The following is a 15,159-nucleotide window of genomic DNA, read 5'->3' as shown; positions in this document are numbered from 1 at the left end:
GACTAAATTAACTAAAATGACCGATGTTTAGCTACTGTACTGTAAGGCTATAGATTTTTTTTCCTCGCGTTATTGGGTGGTTTCCAGTTTGTACAGCAGCTACAGTAGATTTTCTTCCGACAGGTAGCTAGTCTTGTCTGACCTGTGATCCATGTGAAAGGTGATCAAGAAAGGAGGTTAAACACCAGGAAACATTACTGCTGTCAGTATGGACATCCAGGGTGAGAGGAGAAGGCTGCTGGGTGCGGAGGACGGAGATGACGATCCTACTGGTCTTCTGTCTCAGCAGGATGCCTATCTGAGGTCAGTCAACACACAAAAACCCAGTAATGGGCCCAGTTTCATAGAAATGCAGTCCGTGTACTGTACAGTCAAGTGGAGGAGTACCTACTGATGTTCCTGCAGTGGCTGATCGTGATCTAAACACAGAGACTGTTAAAGAAGGAGTCCAGAGAGTTTGCCTGCTGTAGCCCATTTACTACAGAGGATGAAAGCAAACAGTGATCGTGTTTAAAACATTTGAATGTCATTACAAGCATCAGTTTGTTATTGTTATTATTTGTTATTTCTGATCAATACAAATATCAATTAGTTAGACTACTGATGCTTGCTTACCTAATCTGTCAAAGCCAGTATCAACAATTCACATTCACATTTTGATGTAATCAATCTGCACAGTGCAGTTGTTTTATCATGCAGTAACAACATAATTGTTTAGCTAATAAATCGTTAGATAATAGTGAAAGATGTCCGACAAAAGTTCCCAGACAGTCTGTCCAACATTCAAAGATACTAAACACAGAAAAAACAGCAAGTTGTTGTCACTTAATCGTTTTAGGATTGATTGATTGAGGGCTTGACTGATTGTTTTAGCAGAACTGTTTTTTGTTGTTAGTTTTTTTTCCCTATAAAAGGAATGGATGCTGTCATTGGACAGTAGGATATAAAGACTCAAAATCTGTAACTGTACAACCAGTATTCAAAACTGCTCAACAAAAATGTAAAGTTAGTATAATTTGTAGACCTGAAACTTTCAAACACACTGGTGAGAGTGAGAGTGTGTGGTCACACACTCTGAATACTTTCCACCACATTATCAGTGTGTCTGTACTCTTCTCTGTTAATCTAAGACACTATGATAAAACTATACATTAAATAATGTTTTTCATTATTCTTAGTATTTAGAACGTTACTTTGCCAAAACTATACTTCATTGTATTGTTTTTGGCAAACATTAAAAAGATGCAGCTCATGCTCATGCCTATGCACTGCAAAAAGAACATAGTCAGAATCTGAATTACATCATTTTAATTCTTTAAAATGACACAAACCAGACAATTTGCAAATTAGTCCTCTAAATGCCAGCTTATGGAGAGCCTATAGTATTCTGCTCTTTAACTGAGGATATTTTAATGTGCAATCATACAGCTTAACTCTCTGTTGATACACTGACCTTTGACATATGCACCCTACGGTCTGCTCTGTTCCTCTTTCTCACCACAGTAAAGTGAAGAACAAGAAGTTGTACCTGGCAACATTTGCATCTGTTCTGGGTCCCATGAGCTTTGGGTTTGTGTTGGGATACAGCTCTCCTGCGATACCTGATCTTACCAGCATTGATGACCCTCGGCTGCGGCTGGACAATGATCAGGCCTCCTGGTTTGGGGTATGATGGCAGCCATCATGATTTAACATCACATGCCTCGAAGCAGAACAGCTTTTATACAGTGTGGTTTTAACCTGTCAGCAGTTTTATGTCATCACATGTTGTCCAAATGTACCTTGTTGGATTTTCTTGAGTTCAGAACTTAGTTACAGTATGAAGAGACACAGAAAAGACCTCTCATAGAAGTGAAATGCATGGTTACTTGTGTACGAGACTAAACAGTCAGCTACAGTTCCCAAGGTGCGAATTCTTCTTGTTAAATGAGTGGTTTTGTGTGAACGTGCTGTTATGATCAGATAAATTGAAATTAGCATCACAGACTGACTCATGACTCAGTGGTTTAGGCAGAAAAGCTAGTCAGCAAAAAAAGTGCAGCTTTTAGCAAAATGGCAACAACTTACAACTCTAGTTCTGGGTGTCACAACATGGTGTATTAAATACTTGGTAAAAAGCAAATATAATTACAGAAATTATGTCCTGAAGCTCTGTGTTGTTGTTTTTCCTTTTTTTTTTCAGTCCATAGTGACGGTGGGAGCAGCAGTAGGTGGTCTACTGGGCGGTTGGATGGTGGAGAAGATTGGCAGGAAGCTCAGTCTGATGTTCTGCTCGCTGCCGTTCGTATTTGGCTTCACCATCATGATCGCAGCGCAGAACATATGGATGCTTTACATCGGCAGAGTGCTCACCGGCCTCGCCAGCGGAGTCACGTCACTGGTCGTTCCAGTAAGAGACACCTGGACGTCTTTTTCAGTTTTGTCTGGAAAAAATATTCGTTTTGCTTCTGTCTCAACACAAGATATTAGCATAGCTTTCATATTTAAACAAGTATCTCTCTAGAATATATTTTGCTAGATGAATGACTTAAGAGATGAAACATTTTGTCAGATATTCAATTAATCATTCAGAAAAAATTAACTTGCAAACTATTTTGATAATCAATAAACACCTCAGTCATTTGTAAATCAAATAGGGCTTTCAAATTTAAGCACTTGCTGTGTTTCCCTATTTTATATATTTGTAAACTGGATTTTTATTAGATCTTTATATTATTTGAAGGACAAAACAAGCAATTTGAGGACAAACAACATTTTAATCAATAATAAAAATAATCATTAATTGCAGCATTAAACAGTTAATTGGTAATAGTAATAGACTATTTGTTTTGGCACTGGTTTGGTTACCAAGATCATTCATTGTTTCTATGAATGAAAATATCTAAAATACCTAAAATATGAGTGTGTCGACTGCTGTCAATAATTCTGATGTTCTTCCTTATTTTCTCCATTTCCTTCTTCATACAGCTGTACATCTCTGAGATGGCACACGAGCGGGTACGTGGGTTACTAGGCTCCTGTGTGCAACTCACGGTGGTGCTAGGCATCATGGGAGTGTATTTGGCAGGTATGTAAGCTCTTCTTGAAAGTTTAAATGAGGTTTAATGAGGTTACAAGTTTACTTTCACACAGCAGTGTGACACAGGTTGACACATTGAAGTGTCTTGTCTGTGGTTGCTGTAATGTCTTAAACCTCTTGATCAAAGGTTGTGAAGAGAAGATGATCAAAACCTGGTTATTATATGATGTAATTACTCTATGATATGATCAGAGTCCTGTACTGCCTCTTCAACAGCTGGTTGACCTGCGTGAAAATAGCTGCCTCTTCTCAGTAATCTTGTTAGCTGCATGCCGTTCACGTTTACTCAGTAGGAGCTGGTGTGTCACATGAGCTGGGTTGTCTCGTGTTAGAGGTCAGGGAAGAAATATGGTGGTTATGTCTTTTGGGTTAAATGGCCCTTTAATGTGAAACAAATTTGGTATGTATTTAGTTAATATCATGTCAAGGACAAGTGAAAAATCCATCAGTTCTAATTCCATGAAGTGAAGATCTGTTTACAGTTCCTAAATTCTGTGGCACATTTGTATCTCGGTCACAATAAAGAGAAATTAATCGCCAGATGGAATAACTTCATCCATCATGAAATGCTGGAGCTGATCCCAGCTGATACTGGGAAAGAGGCTGATACACCCTGGACATGGACATCCTGGTCACTAATTCATCACAGAGCTGACATGCAACCATTCACATTCACATCTATGTGCAATTAGGGTTGTTATCTGTGTGGAAATATGCTCCATGTAGCCTTGTATTTCAGAGGATTAATTGTTTTATAGCTTGCAAGTGAAAAAAGAAGAAAGTAACTTTGTCGCAAACCAGCTGCTTTCCAGCAAAAAAGTGAACGATGTCATCGTTGTGGAGAATTCAGTGGAACAATCAGATCTGCAGAGAGGCATATTTTTAGATGCAGCAGATGAAGACATTCATGAGGAAACCAGGATTTAACAAAGCTTCACTGTGTCCTGCAGCCTTCACTCTGACATGGAGAGTTCAGTGCCTGCTGGCAGGTTTAGAGCACTACTGGGGAAAAACTCAAATCTTTTAGCCTCACTCGCCCATTTAAAAATGAGGACATGGATGGCATCTGTTGTCATGGTGTGACTTTTGATAAAAATTCTCCTTTAATATTCAGTTGGATTCATCTTTTTGTTGGGAGGTCACTTAATCCTAAAGGGGGTTCTAATACCCATTTCATAACTCAAAATAATTTTGTCGCTGTGTAATCAGTGTTGTGTCTTATCTTGATTGTGTTTCTGGTTTCTTCTAGTTTGCCAGTCTTTCCATGACACAGATGATTAAAGTCAGAAAACAGAGGCGAAACAGGAGGAGATTTATTCAGTTAACGTTATAAAAAATATCATCCTAACAACTGTGGTGCAGCTGCTGATTTACCATGTTGTTATGAAGATAAACCATCTTGTCATTCATCCATTCGTTTATTAGCATATTAATCTGAATATCTATAATAATTGGATTTGAGACTGACAAAATGAGACATTTAAAGATATCACCTTGGGCTTTGGATAGACATTTTTCATTATTTTCTGACATTTTATAGATGTTGCAGCCCTAGATTAAATGCGGCAATTAACTCTAGTCTCTGTTGTTACTTCATAACTGCTAATAAATAAAACACTTTGTACGGGGGCAAGTAAAAAAGACTTTGGGCTAGTAGTTTCTGTCCCATTTGCCCAACTGCAAGTGAAAAAAAACATTAACTTTGAACCCTAAGAGTGCAGTGAGCAAAATGAAAACATACTGGCAAAGGATTATCTAAAATATCTGCAACTATTTTGTCAATTGAATTCTGATTGGTGTGACCTCATCCTGCAGGTCTCTTTGTGGACTGGCGCTGGCTGGCAATCTGCAGCTCCATCCCACCTACGCTGATGATGGTCTGTATGTGCTTCATGCCCGAGACGCCCCGATTCTTGCTGTCACAGGGCAAGAGGCGGGAGGCTGAGGAGGCGCTACGCTTCCTGCGAGGACCGGACGCCCCTGTCGAATGGGAGTGCGCCCGCATCGAGGACGCCTGTGATGAGCAGGTGAGTCTGCAGTTGGTTGGCTTAAATGTTCAGTACCCAGACTGTTCAGGTCAACAGTCTAGTCCCTGACAATGTCCTGCTGATCGTATCGATTTCATGTTTTCACTCAGGGCTCTAGTTTCCAGATGTCTGATCTGAAGGATCCTGGTGTCTACAAACCTGTGGTGATCGGCGTCATGCTGATGGTATTTCAGCAAATGACGGGGATCAATGCTATCATGTTTTATGCTGAGACCATATTTGAACAAGCACATTTTAAGGTGAGGGGGCTTTAATTTGTTGTATATTGAGTGTAAACATCATTCAGTTACAGTAACAGATGTGTTCAGTTTGGCACATGTGCACTGCAACTGCTGTCCAGTACTGTGAATTTTGTCTTGGTTCTCTCATTTATAAATGTAAGTTTGCTCTTGTTGCTTGATAAAGTGCTTCGATACAATTTCTGTTGAAAATATGGACTTACTGAAGAAATAATATATTTTTATTATAAATTGTTGGTCAAAACTATGAACTTCACTCATCAACTAAATTTCAAATGAACGTACAGAGTTGTAACTTAATGTACAAACACATCATTAATGTATAGCACTTTTTGTAAATTCTCTTTTTATCTTGTTGAAAGAACAGATGGGAATGTTTTATTGTTGTTTTCAGGAGAGTGACCTGGCCTCAGTGATCGTGGGTCTGATTCAGGTCGTCTTTACAGGAGTGGCAGCGCTCATCATGGACAGAGCTGGAAGGAAAGCTCTTCTCATCATCTCAGGTATTTTCAATGAAATTTAATATTTTAAACAAATTTATTTTTTGATATCAGGAAATCTTTTAGGGAGGAGCTGTGGCAGGTGCTGACAGTGAACCACAGCGTCCCTTTTGTTGCATGTCGTTCTTCGTTTCTCTCTACTCTCTCTTAATGCTGTCTCTCTCTCCTGTCAACTCTGTAATAAATTCACAAAGCGCACAAGAAAATTGAAAAAAAAATGAATTTGAAATGAAGTTATTTAATCAGTTTAGCGGTCTCTTTAGTGTTAGACAAGACTGCAAGGTTGTAACAGATTTTGTTTGTGTTCCTATTAATAATTAAGGTGCTGCCATGGCGATCAGCACCACAGCGTTCGGGGTTTACTTCTACCTGATGTCCACATTTCCCAAACCCACCCCACTGAGTGAGGTTGGCGAAGAACCGCACGCCGACCTAGCCTGGCTGGCCCTGGCTAGTATGGCTGTCTTCATCACAGGTGAGACTCTGTCATTAACATATATAAAGATGGACGACATGACGACTCCCCAAAAGTGGAGCCAACATCTCGATCGCACCCTGGTGGCTGGCTGCAGTACTGGTCATGAATCCTGTTCCCTCCATTTTTGCAGATTGGACGTCAGCTAAACCAAAATTTCAAAGTACATTTTGCAGTACAATTTTTTTCTCAAACATGGTTTCTGCCATTACAGGTAGTTCTTAATAGGCTGATGTTTGTATACCGCAGCTATAACCCTGATCACAGCCACACAGACTTTGGCTCCAAATGATGTCACCAGCAAAAGGTGGCAGCGCTTGTGTCAGAAATGTTTTGGCTTAGCTCATTATCTTATATTTCTAAACCTCTCCACTGTACATTTCCCCCTTTCCTCTATTTCTTGTTCATTGTAGCATCTTATTTGTGAAATTTTTTGTGTTACGTGACATGTTTCATCTTTAACGGCTAAACATAGAGAATTGAATGCTAATTTTGTGCGTGACAGACAGGGACAATTCCCATCAACTAGTCGATAGGGGCATTGTTTCCCATTTTTTAAAAGGGGTTGGATTAGGGGTTAACCAATTAGCAGCCTGCTAGATCAAATATTCAGCATTTTTATGATTATTGGAATATGTTTATTTTTCTAAATCCTATTGCCACTAAGATAAATTAATTTAAAAAAGGCTGTACTTGGGCTCTGATGTAGCCACCGTCCTGTGTCTGTAGTCACCATTATTTGGTCTCATTTTATGTCCCGCCCACAACTCTGTTTGATTTGATTGGTTACACCTCATAAGTAATAGCTCATTAAAAGTTTGCTGTGCTGTGCTCCTTAAAATTCTGTTGACATGCTGATTTCTAAGAACACACGGATCGATCGTACAATCTTAATAATGTTACTGTCTTCAGGTTTTGCTCTTGGTTGGGGTCCGGTCCCGTGGCTGGTCATGTCGGAGATTTTCCCGGTCAAAGTGAGGGGAGTTGCCAGCGCTATCTGTGTCCTCACTAACTGGAGCATGGCTTTCCTCATCACAAAAACCTTCCAAGACATGATGGTGAGTGATTAACAGGACGCTATTTCAAGTTTTGGTTATATAAGAATAGATTTTGTGACATCTTGTCCAGAGAGGACATGGGTAGAGAAATGGGTTTTGTTTCTCACAATTTCAAAATACAGTTTAGACAGATATTCAATGAATGTGGCATAACATCCTGTTAAAACTGTAACCTCGTGATCACCGGACACGGAACAAATCGTTTTCTCGCAATCATGATATCATTACTTGATGTTCACAAGGAAACTTGGACACTTATGTCGAGATCTTGACCATGATTGTGAAAAAGCAGAACATGAGAAACATTACAGTCATTATTTTTGGATCCCTTCTACTTCGATTGAAAGTAGAGCTGAAACAATTACTAAAACTAATCATTTAGGTAATTTATCAAGAAAATATCATAACATTCTCCAGTTTCAGTTTCTCCATTGTGACGATTTGCTACTTTTCTCTGTTTTATATCGGTGTTAAGTGAATATCTTTGGGTTCTGTTGGTTGAACAAAATAAGCAATTTGAAGACATCGCTTTGGGCTGTTGGAAAAAGACCGCGCATACACATTTCTTTTACTACTTTATGACATTTTATAGAGAAAATATACATTTCTGTTGTTTTTTGGGTGTTTTGGTATCCGTTGTGAAACTATGAAACCTTCCTCTGTGACTTTCCAACATCACTGTGACATCCATGTCTATATTTCCTATGACCTCCTTCAGAATCTTCTAACCAGCGCTGGAACCTTCTGGCTGTTCGCCTCGATGTGCATCCTCAACGTCATCTTCACTATGGCCTTCATCCCAGAGACAAAGGGCAAGACGCTGGAGCAGATCGAAGCCACTTTCAGAGGGACAGCAGGTCCATGAAACCCCCTCTCCACCTGCCAAAAAAAAAAAAACATCAGATATCAAAAGCTGGAAAATCTCAGGCCTCATATTTCTGAACTGACTGGTCCTCAGGGCACTATGTGGGCATTTTTAAAATTACGCCTATAAAGCTATGAAGCTGATTGCAACACATTATCATCTCTTTTTATCACATAAGTAGTTCAACCTATTGCTAATTAATACAAATATAAAACCTGCCATCACAAAGGTTACAGTGTTCAGAAGTATATGATCATTCTGGAGGATGTAGTTTATGGTGCTGTTGAACTGAGAGGTGTTTCTAATATTTTGTCCATTCCATATTTACCAATGATGTCTAACAAATCTGGGATCTGGGTGTAAATAATCCATTTCTGTAGGAAGTCTGACCTTCCACATTAAAGAATTTGATAATCCAGCCATTAAATACAATTTTCCTTTAGATTTTGGAATGCTGAGAAACATATCTAACAGCAATCAGAAAAGAGTTTTGGAAACTGGACAAAACCACTCATTAAAATGCTGTGTTGCACAGCGACTCCTGGTGAGCAGATTCAGGACAGGTTAGTGTCTCGCTCAGAAACACTTGTTTTGGTAGTGACACTCAACTGTCATCCTCAGTGCTGCTACCTCCAGTAAGACAACTTTACACTGCTCCCTGCAGGCCTCATTGCTTCACTCTCCTTCCGGTCTACACACTCAGATGAGGTCTGTGCAGGTTTAAATTTACTTTCCTTGGGCTGATGACAGATAACCAACTTTTATAGAAAGCTGTAAAACAGAAAATCATGTACATGGTAAATGTGATAAAACTGTGATCTTCACACTTTTGAATTCTCTACTATAAGGTATCAGAGTGAAATTGGTGTTAAAGGTATATTCCACCCCGTATATTTTAATCGAATACTTTTTTTTCAAAAAGAATAGACACTGTGGTAAATTTGAATTAATATGGGGTATAAAAGAGTAAAATATGTTGAATTTGTGGGAAAGAATATTCAAAATGTTTATATGTGTTTCTGAAACACTTTCCACTGTATACTGCAGTTCTCACCAATTATGGTTTAAAACACAGCATGTCCCTTAATCCCCATGTATCACCTTCACTTTTTATTTCTGCATGTTAAAATTTGTCCTAAACAGATGTTAGTTTTCCACAATGGGAATATGTGTGGAAGAAGAAATACTAAGTACTGCAGAGGTAGTCTGAGTACATGGGGCGGATGCTCTACCAACTGAGCAACAGGGTTGCCACATAGGGAGACTCTTTGAAATAATATTGCTGTTCCGTTTAGTTTGATTCAGTGCCAAATGCATCAAAATTATTTTCTTCCTTTACTAGATATGGTGCCTGGTGTCCAACTCAAGTCTGTCTTGAAGGAATTTTGCAGAAACTTTATGGTACTGATGCTTTGAGAAGTGAGAAATTTGTCAATTACACTGACTGTGCTGACTGTTAATTTAACTGTTTACATCATCAGAGAAATTAAGTGAAAATAAACCGATTATGTGATGCAAGTCACAGAGTAGAATTAAAAACTGTCAACTGTAAAAAATATGTGGATCCTTTTGTAATGTTTTGTGTAATAATTTTCTCTTGGGACATTCTTGTGAAGGAAATGTTTTGAACATATTGTCTGACTTGGAAGAGTGACGTGATTTCACTCTCAAGAAGAAGTGACCTCTTTTTCTTTTTTGTTTTATACGATTTTATGTCCTTTTTTTAACTCCATCACTCAGTGGGAATAAATAAACATTTTGGGTGTTTCTGTTCAGTGAAGCTATGAAAATAAATACATTATTACACCATTCTTTAAACCCCATTTCTGCTGGCTGGGTGTTTGTAATATATAGAATTTACTCTGAATTCAGTCTTAATGGCAAATGAAGCTCCTGTACCCAGGTTCAGTGTGAAAATGAATTGCATCATAAATTGTGTCTGTCAATAAAATCATTGTGTTGTTTTGAACATCTTGTTTTGTGCAGTAATTATTTAAAGCCTCAACTTGTCAAAAGTTGACATGTGATGCACAGGGCAGAGAGTGATCAAAATAAGACTTTCATCTATGTATAGATAATTATTCTCACCAGGTGTTAAATACTACTGGACTGATCAGCCTGCTGTTTTTTGTGCTCATTCACAAAAGACTGTATGCTGAAGAACAGACATATCTGCCCCTCCTTTCTGGCAAAAACAGTGTGAATAAATTGATTTTCATAGTGAAATAGTTTCACTGCTTTAGGGAAAGTGAGGCATCCCTGCTCCAGAGAGATATTATCACCATAATTAGTTTGGACTCCTCAATGTAGTGTATTGAGTTGATTTCAGGAATGAGGGCAAACCGTTTAAATGAATGCTTGCCTTCCAAACACAGATTGTGATCTCAGTGTAGGATTTAGATACTTGCTGTCCATTTACTCCTTGTGAAGGCTGAGCTCCGTCTGCTGGTTATCTGATGTTACTGTATTTAAGAACATATTTGAACCAACACTCTTATTCCAATAAAATACTCCTTGTGGTTGTGCAAATTTACTTCTGTAAACATGCTAAATGGTTGTATAAGAAAAAACAGATGCAGATGACATCACCTGCCTCATACTCTTTTATTTGGTATTGCAAATCATATTTGACCCAGTTTGTTGTATGTGCAGACATATTTGCATATATGGGTCAAATATGGTTGGCAGTTCCAAATAAGAGAGTGTGAGGCATGTGATGTCATCTGCATCTGTCATTTCATGTACAACCAGCTGATATCACTATTATTTATTTCAAAAACACACTTAAGCAATACGAAACTGCTTTGGGCCGTCAAAGCAGTCTAACTTTTTTTACGGTGTAACAAACACTAAACTTTCAAAATTTAAAAAATAAAACTGTAAAAAGGGTTAGGGTTAGTTAGTTATTAATGAAATTAATTAACCAAACAGATCTACCCAAGTTGGGCAGGTAAACAATCCTACAAACACATTGAATTTTTTTTAAACATATATTATGATATTAATAATAACACTTCCAATAACACTTCCACATCATGCAAGCAAAAAGAGATCAACACAGCTTCAATTCAAACGTCCTTTTCTGAACATGTGTTTCATGATGAGCCAGCCCTGTTACTTCCACCTGTTTCCAATCAACCATTTAGGGAAGGGAGAGCTGTGATTGGCTGTCATAACAAGTTAAAATAATCACATTGCTGACACTTTGTTACTGCACCATTGTGGAAGGAAGACAAGTTTGTGGTTGTTGGGCCAGCTGAAGTCAGATAGAGGCATTTTGATGTGCATTTGATTTCATCTCTGAAGCCATGAAACATTTTCTATGGTAAGTTTTCAAGTGTTCTTTCTGTGTTTGATGTTATGCATTTACAATGTTTAAATGGCTTGATTCCTACTTAAACATGGCTTTCTTTTTTAGTGTGGTGGTGCTATGGTTGGTGCTAATTGGAGAGCTTCAGGCAAGCATTAAATGTAAGACTACAGGGTGCAATTGCAATGCAATTTAAAAAAATCACTTTTGAACTAAGGTAATTTAAGACTTATTTGTAATGTATAATATTGTTGTCAAACATTCTTTTTGATATCTTTTTAGCAGCTTCCTATCATGGATTTGAGCCTAGCATTTGGGACATAAACTACAAGTCCAATGTTCCCAGCTACCAGCCCCAGCTGCAGCATGTGAGTTCCTTTGATCCAAGGTCCAAAGCACCTTACTACCAGCCTCAGCAGCCCATGCCTCAGCCCCAGCAGCCTCGCTACCAGCCCAAGCAGCCCCAGCAGACCGTGCCTCAGCCCCAGCAGCCTCACTACCAACCCAAGCAGCCCCAGCAGCCCGTGCCCCAGCCCCAGCAGCCTCACTACCAACCCAAGCAGCCCCAGCAGCCCGTGCCCCAGCAGCCTCGTTACCAGCCCAAGCAACCCCAGCAGCCTCGCTACCAGCCCAAGCAACCCCAGCAGCCCGTGCCCCAACCCCAGCCCCAGCAGCCTCGCTACCAGCCCAAGCAACCCCAGCAGCCCGTGCCCCAACCCCAGCCCCAGCAGCCTCGCTACCAGCCCAAGCAACCCCAGCAGCCCGTGCCTCAGCAGCCTCGCTACCAGCCCAAGCAACCCCAGCAGCCCGTGCCCCAGCAGCCTCGCTACCAGCCCAAGCAACCCCAGCAGCCCGTGCCCCAGCAGCCTCGCTACCAGCCCAAGCAGCCCCAGCAGCCCGTGCCCCAGCAGCCTCGCTACCAGCCCAAGCAGCCCCAGCAGCCCGTGCCCCAGCAGCCTCGCTACCAGCCCAAGCAGCCCCAGCAGCCCGTGCCCCAGCAGCCTCGCTACCAGCCCAAGCAGCCCCAGCAGCCCGTGCCCCAGCAGCCTCGCTACCAGCCCAAGCAGCCCCAGCAGCCCGTGCCCCAGCAGCCTCGCTACCAGCCCAAGCAGCCCCAGCAGCCTCACTACCAGCCCAAGCAGCCCCAGCAGCCCGTGCCCCAGCAGCCTCGCTACCAGCCCAAGCAGCCCCAGCAGCCCGTGCCCCAGCAGCCTCGCTACCAGCCCAAGCAGCCCCAGCAGCCCGTGCCCCAGCCCCAGCAGCCTCGCTACCAGCCCAAGCAACCCCAGCAGCCCGTGCCCCAGCAGCCTCGCTACCAGCCCAAGCAACCCCAGCAGCCCGTGCCCCAGCCCCAGCCCCAGCAGCTTCGCTACCAGCCCAAGCAACCCCAGCAGCCCGTGCCCCAACCCCAGCCCCAGCAGCTTCGCTACCAGCCCAAGCAACCCCAGCAGCCCGTGCCCCAACCCCAGCCCCAGCAGCCTCGCTACCAGCCCAAGCAACCCCAGCAGCCCGTGCCCCAACCTCAGCCCCAGCAGCTTCGCTACCAGCCCAAGCAACCCCAGCAGCCCGTGCCCCAACCTCAGCCCCAGCAGCTTCGCTACCAGCCCAAGCAACCCCAGCAGCCCTTGCCCCAACCTCAGCCCCAGCAGCCTCGCTACCAGCCCAAGCAACCCCAGCAGCCTGTGCCCCAACCCCAGCCCCAGCAGCTTCGCTACCAGCCCAAGCAACCCCAGCAGCCTGTGCCCCAACCCCAGCCCCAGCAGCCTCGCTACCAGCCCAAGCAACCCCAGCAGCCTGTGCCCCAACCCCAGCCCCAGCAGCCTCGCTACCAGCCCAAGCAACCCCAGCAGCCTGTGCCCCAACCTCAGCCCCAGCAGCCTCGCTACCAGCCCAAGCAACCCCAGCAGCCCGTGCCCCAACCCCAGCCCCAGCAGCCTCGCTACCAGCCCAAGCAACCCCAGCAGCCTGTGCCCCAGCAGCCTCGCTACCAGCCCAAGCAACCCCAGCAGCCCGTGCCCCAGCAGCCTCGCTACCAGCCCAAGCAACCCCAGCAGCCCCTGCCCCAGCAGCCTCGCTACCAGCCCAAGCAACCCCAGCAGCCCCTGCCCCAGCAGCCTCGCTACCAGCCCAAGCAATCCCAGCAGCCCGTGCCCCTGCCCCAGCAGCCTCGCTACCAGCCCAAGCAACCCCAGCAGCCCGTGCCCCTGCCCCAGCCCCAGCAGCCTCGCTACCAGCCCAAGCAACCCCAGCAGCCCGTGCCCCAACCCCAGCCCCAGCAGCCTCGCTACCAGCCCAAGCAACCCCAGCAGCCCGTGCCCCAACCCCAGCCCCAGCAGCCTCGCTACCAGCCCAAGCAACCCCAGCAGCCCGTGCCCCAACCTCAGCCCCAGCAGCCTCGCTACCAGCCCAAGCAACCCCAGCAGCCCGTGCCCCAACCCCAGCCCCAGCAGCCTCGCTACCAGCCCAAGCAACCCCAGCAGCCCGTGCCCCAACCTCAGCCCCAGCAGCCTCTCTACCAGCCCAAGCAACCGCAGCAGCCTCGCTACCAGCCCAAGGTGCCCAACTAATAGCCCAGCAGCAATTAATGGGTTTGTTCAATTGAGCTTGTTCCATGAAAGCATAGAGAAATAAAAATGCATTTTGTATGATTTTGTTGAATCTTTCATTTCAAGAGTTGGGAATGATGCATGGTCAGTAATTCATGGTTGCCAATTGTCTGGTGTGGGACAGAAAATCAGCTCAGTAGTTTTCATTCATATTTGATATGTTACTCAATATGTACTGTACATATGCAGTGCAGTATTTTACAATGTCAGACATGTCTAAATTTGGAGTCTTTCATGCAGCAGTTTCTGCATGGACAATGTCCCTCATTTCCAACAACTGCAAAGTATGAAAGGGCAAGGGATCTAAGGAAAAACCAGTCAGAAAACTAAAGTGTAACTGGAAAAGGAACACTAGACACATTGTTTGACTTGCAAGAGTATAGCAGCAGTAGACTGCTTTTATATTAATTTGAAGGCCACAAATTCATCTGACAGTATTCAACCAAATACAGAAATATGTTTTTGTATGAGGCTTGTTTCAAAGAAAATTAAACAGTCTTACAACTTACAATCAATTGCATTTACAGTCTACCATGTGCTATGTCATTCTGCAACAATATTAGTGACTGACATGAAATTAGCCTCTAATAAATATCCTTTGTGCAATATAAAAGCGTTTTAATCTATAGGGGCTACATTACCACATGCATCTCATCAATTCACCATTGCAAGTGGCTGCATCTCAATCATTTATCTACTGCTTGTTTCCTGTGGGTTATTGCTGCTAACTTCCCCAGACAGACAGGGTGTCCAGTGAGGCCATGATGGTGATTATTTTTGCCACTAGAGGGAGCCACCTGACATGAAAATCAAAGCTGTGCTGGAGCTGAGCAGCTAAAGTCTCAGGCAGTGAGAAATAAAATATATTGATGCAAAGAAGCATGTTTTCTGCAATCCTGAAAAATACATGTCCTTCAGAATTTTTTTCAAGACAGAGTTTTATTGTGGAACTATGGTTGGTTTGCGTTGATAAAGCTGA

General features: G+C 42.9%; 2 protein-coding genes across 2 annotated transcripts; both read left to right on the top strand.

The window, feature by feature from the left end:
• Positions 1-43: 43 nt before the first annotated feature.
• On the top strand, positions 44-8,285 carry slc2a8 (solute carrier family 2 member 8). The gene is made up of 10 exons (XM_084728223.1): positions 44-303; positions 1,504-1,666; positions 2,183-2,389; positions 2,968-3,067; positions 4,895-5,106; positions 5,217-5,366; positions 5,761-5,869; positions 6,189-6,341; positions 7,254-7,399; positions 8,118-8,285. The coding sequence occupies exons 1-10, from the start codon at positions 209-211 to the stop codon at positions 8,262-8,264; spliced, it is 1,482 nt and encodes a 493-aa protein (XP_084584349.1). The 5' UTR covers positions 44-208; the 3' UTR covers positions 8,265-8,285.
• A 3,188-nt stretch (positions 8,286-11,473) lies between these two features.
• On the top strand, positions 11,474-14,222 carry LOC146320097 (uncharacterized). Its single transcript, XM_084729470.1, has 5 exons — positions 11,474-11,589; positions 11,683-11,735; positions 11,860-11,912; positions 12,303-12,914; positions 13,392-14,222. The coding sequence occupies exons 1-5, from the start codon at positions 11,573-11,575 to the stop codon at positions 14,139-14,141; spliced, it is 1,485 nt and encodes a 494-aa protein (XP_084585596.1). The 5' UTR covers positions 11,474-11,572; the 3' UTR covers positions 14,142-14,222.
• The last annotated feature ends 937 nt before the right edge of the window (positions 14,223-15,159 follow it).

Source organism: Lutjanus erythropterus, chromosome 10 (genome assembly GCF_056507025.1).
Source record: "Lutjanus erythropterus isolate fLutEry1 chromosome 10, fLutEry1.hap2, whole genome shotgun sequence".
Classification (NCBI taxonomy): Eukaryota; Metazoa; Chordata; class Actinopteri; order Lutjaniformes; family Lutjanidae; genus Lutjanus; species Lutjanus erythropterus.
Note: the sequence above shows the minus strand (reverse complement) of the source record. Positions and strands in the feature narration are given on the sequence as shown.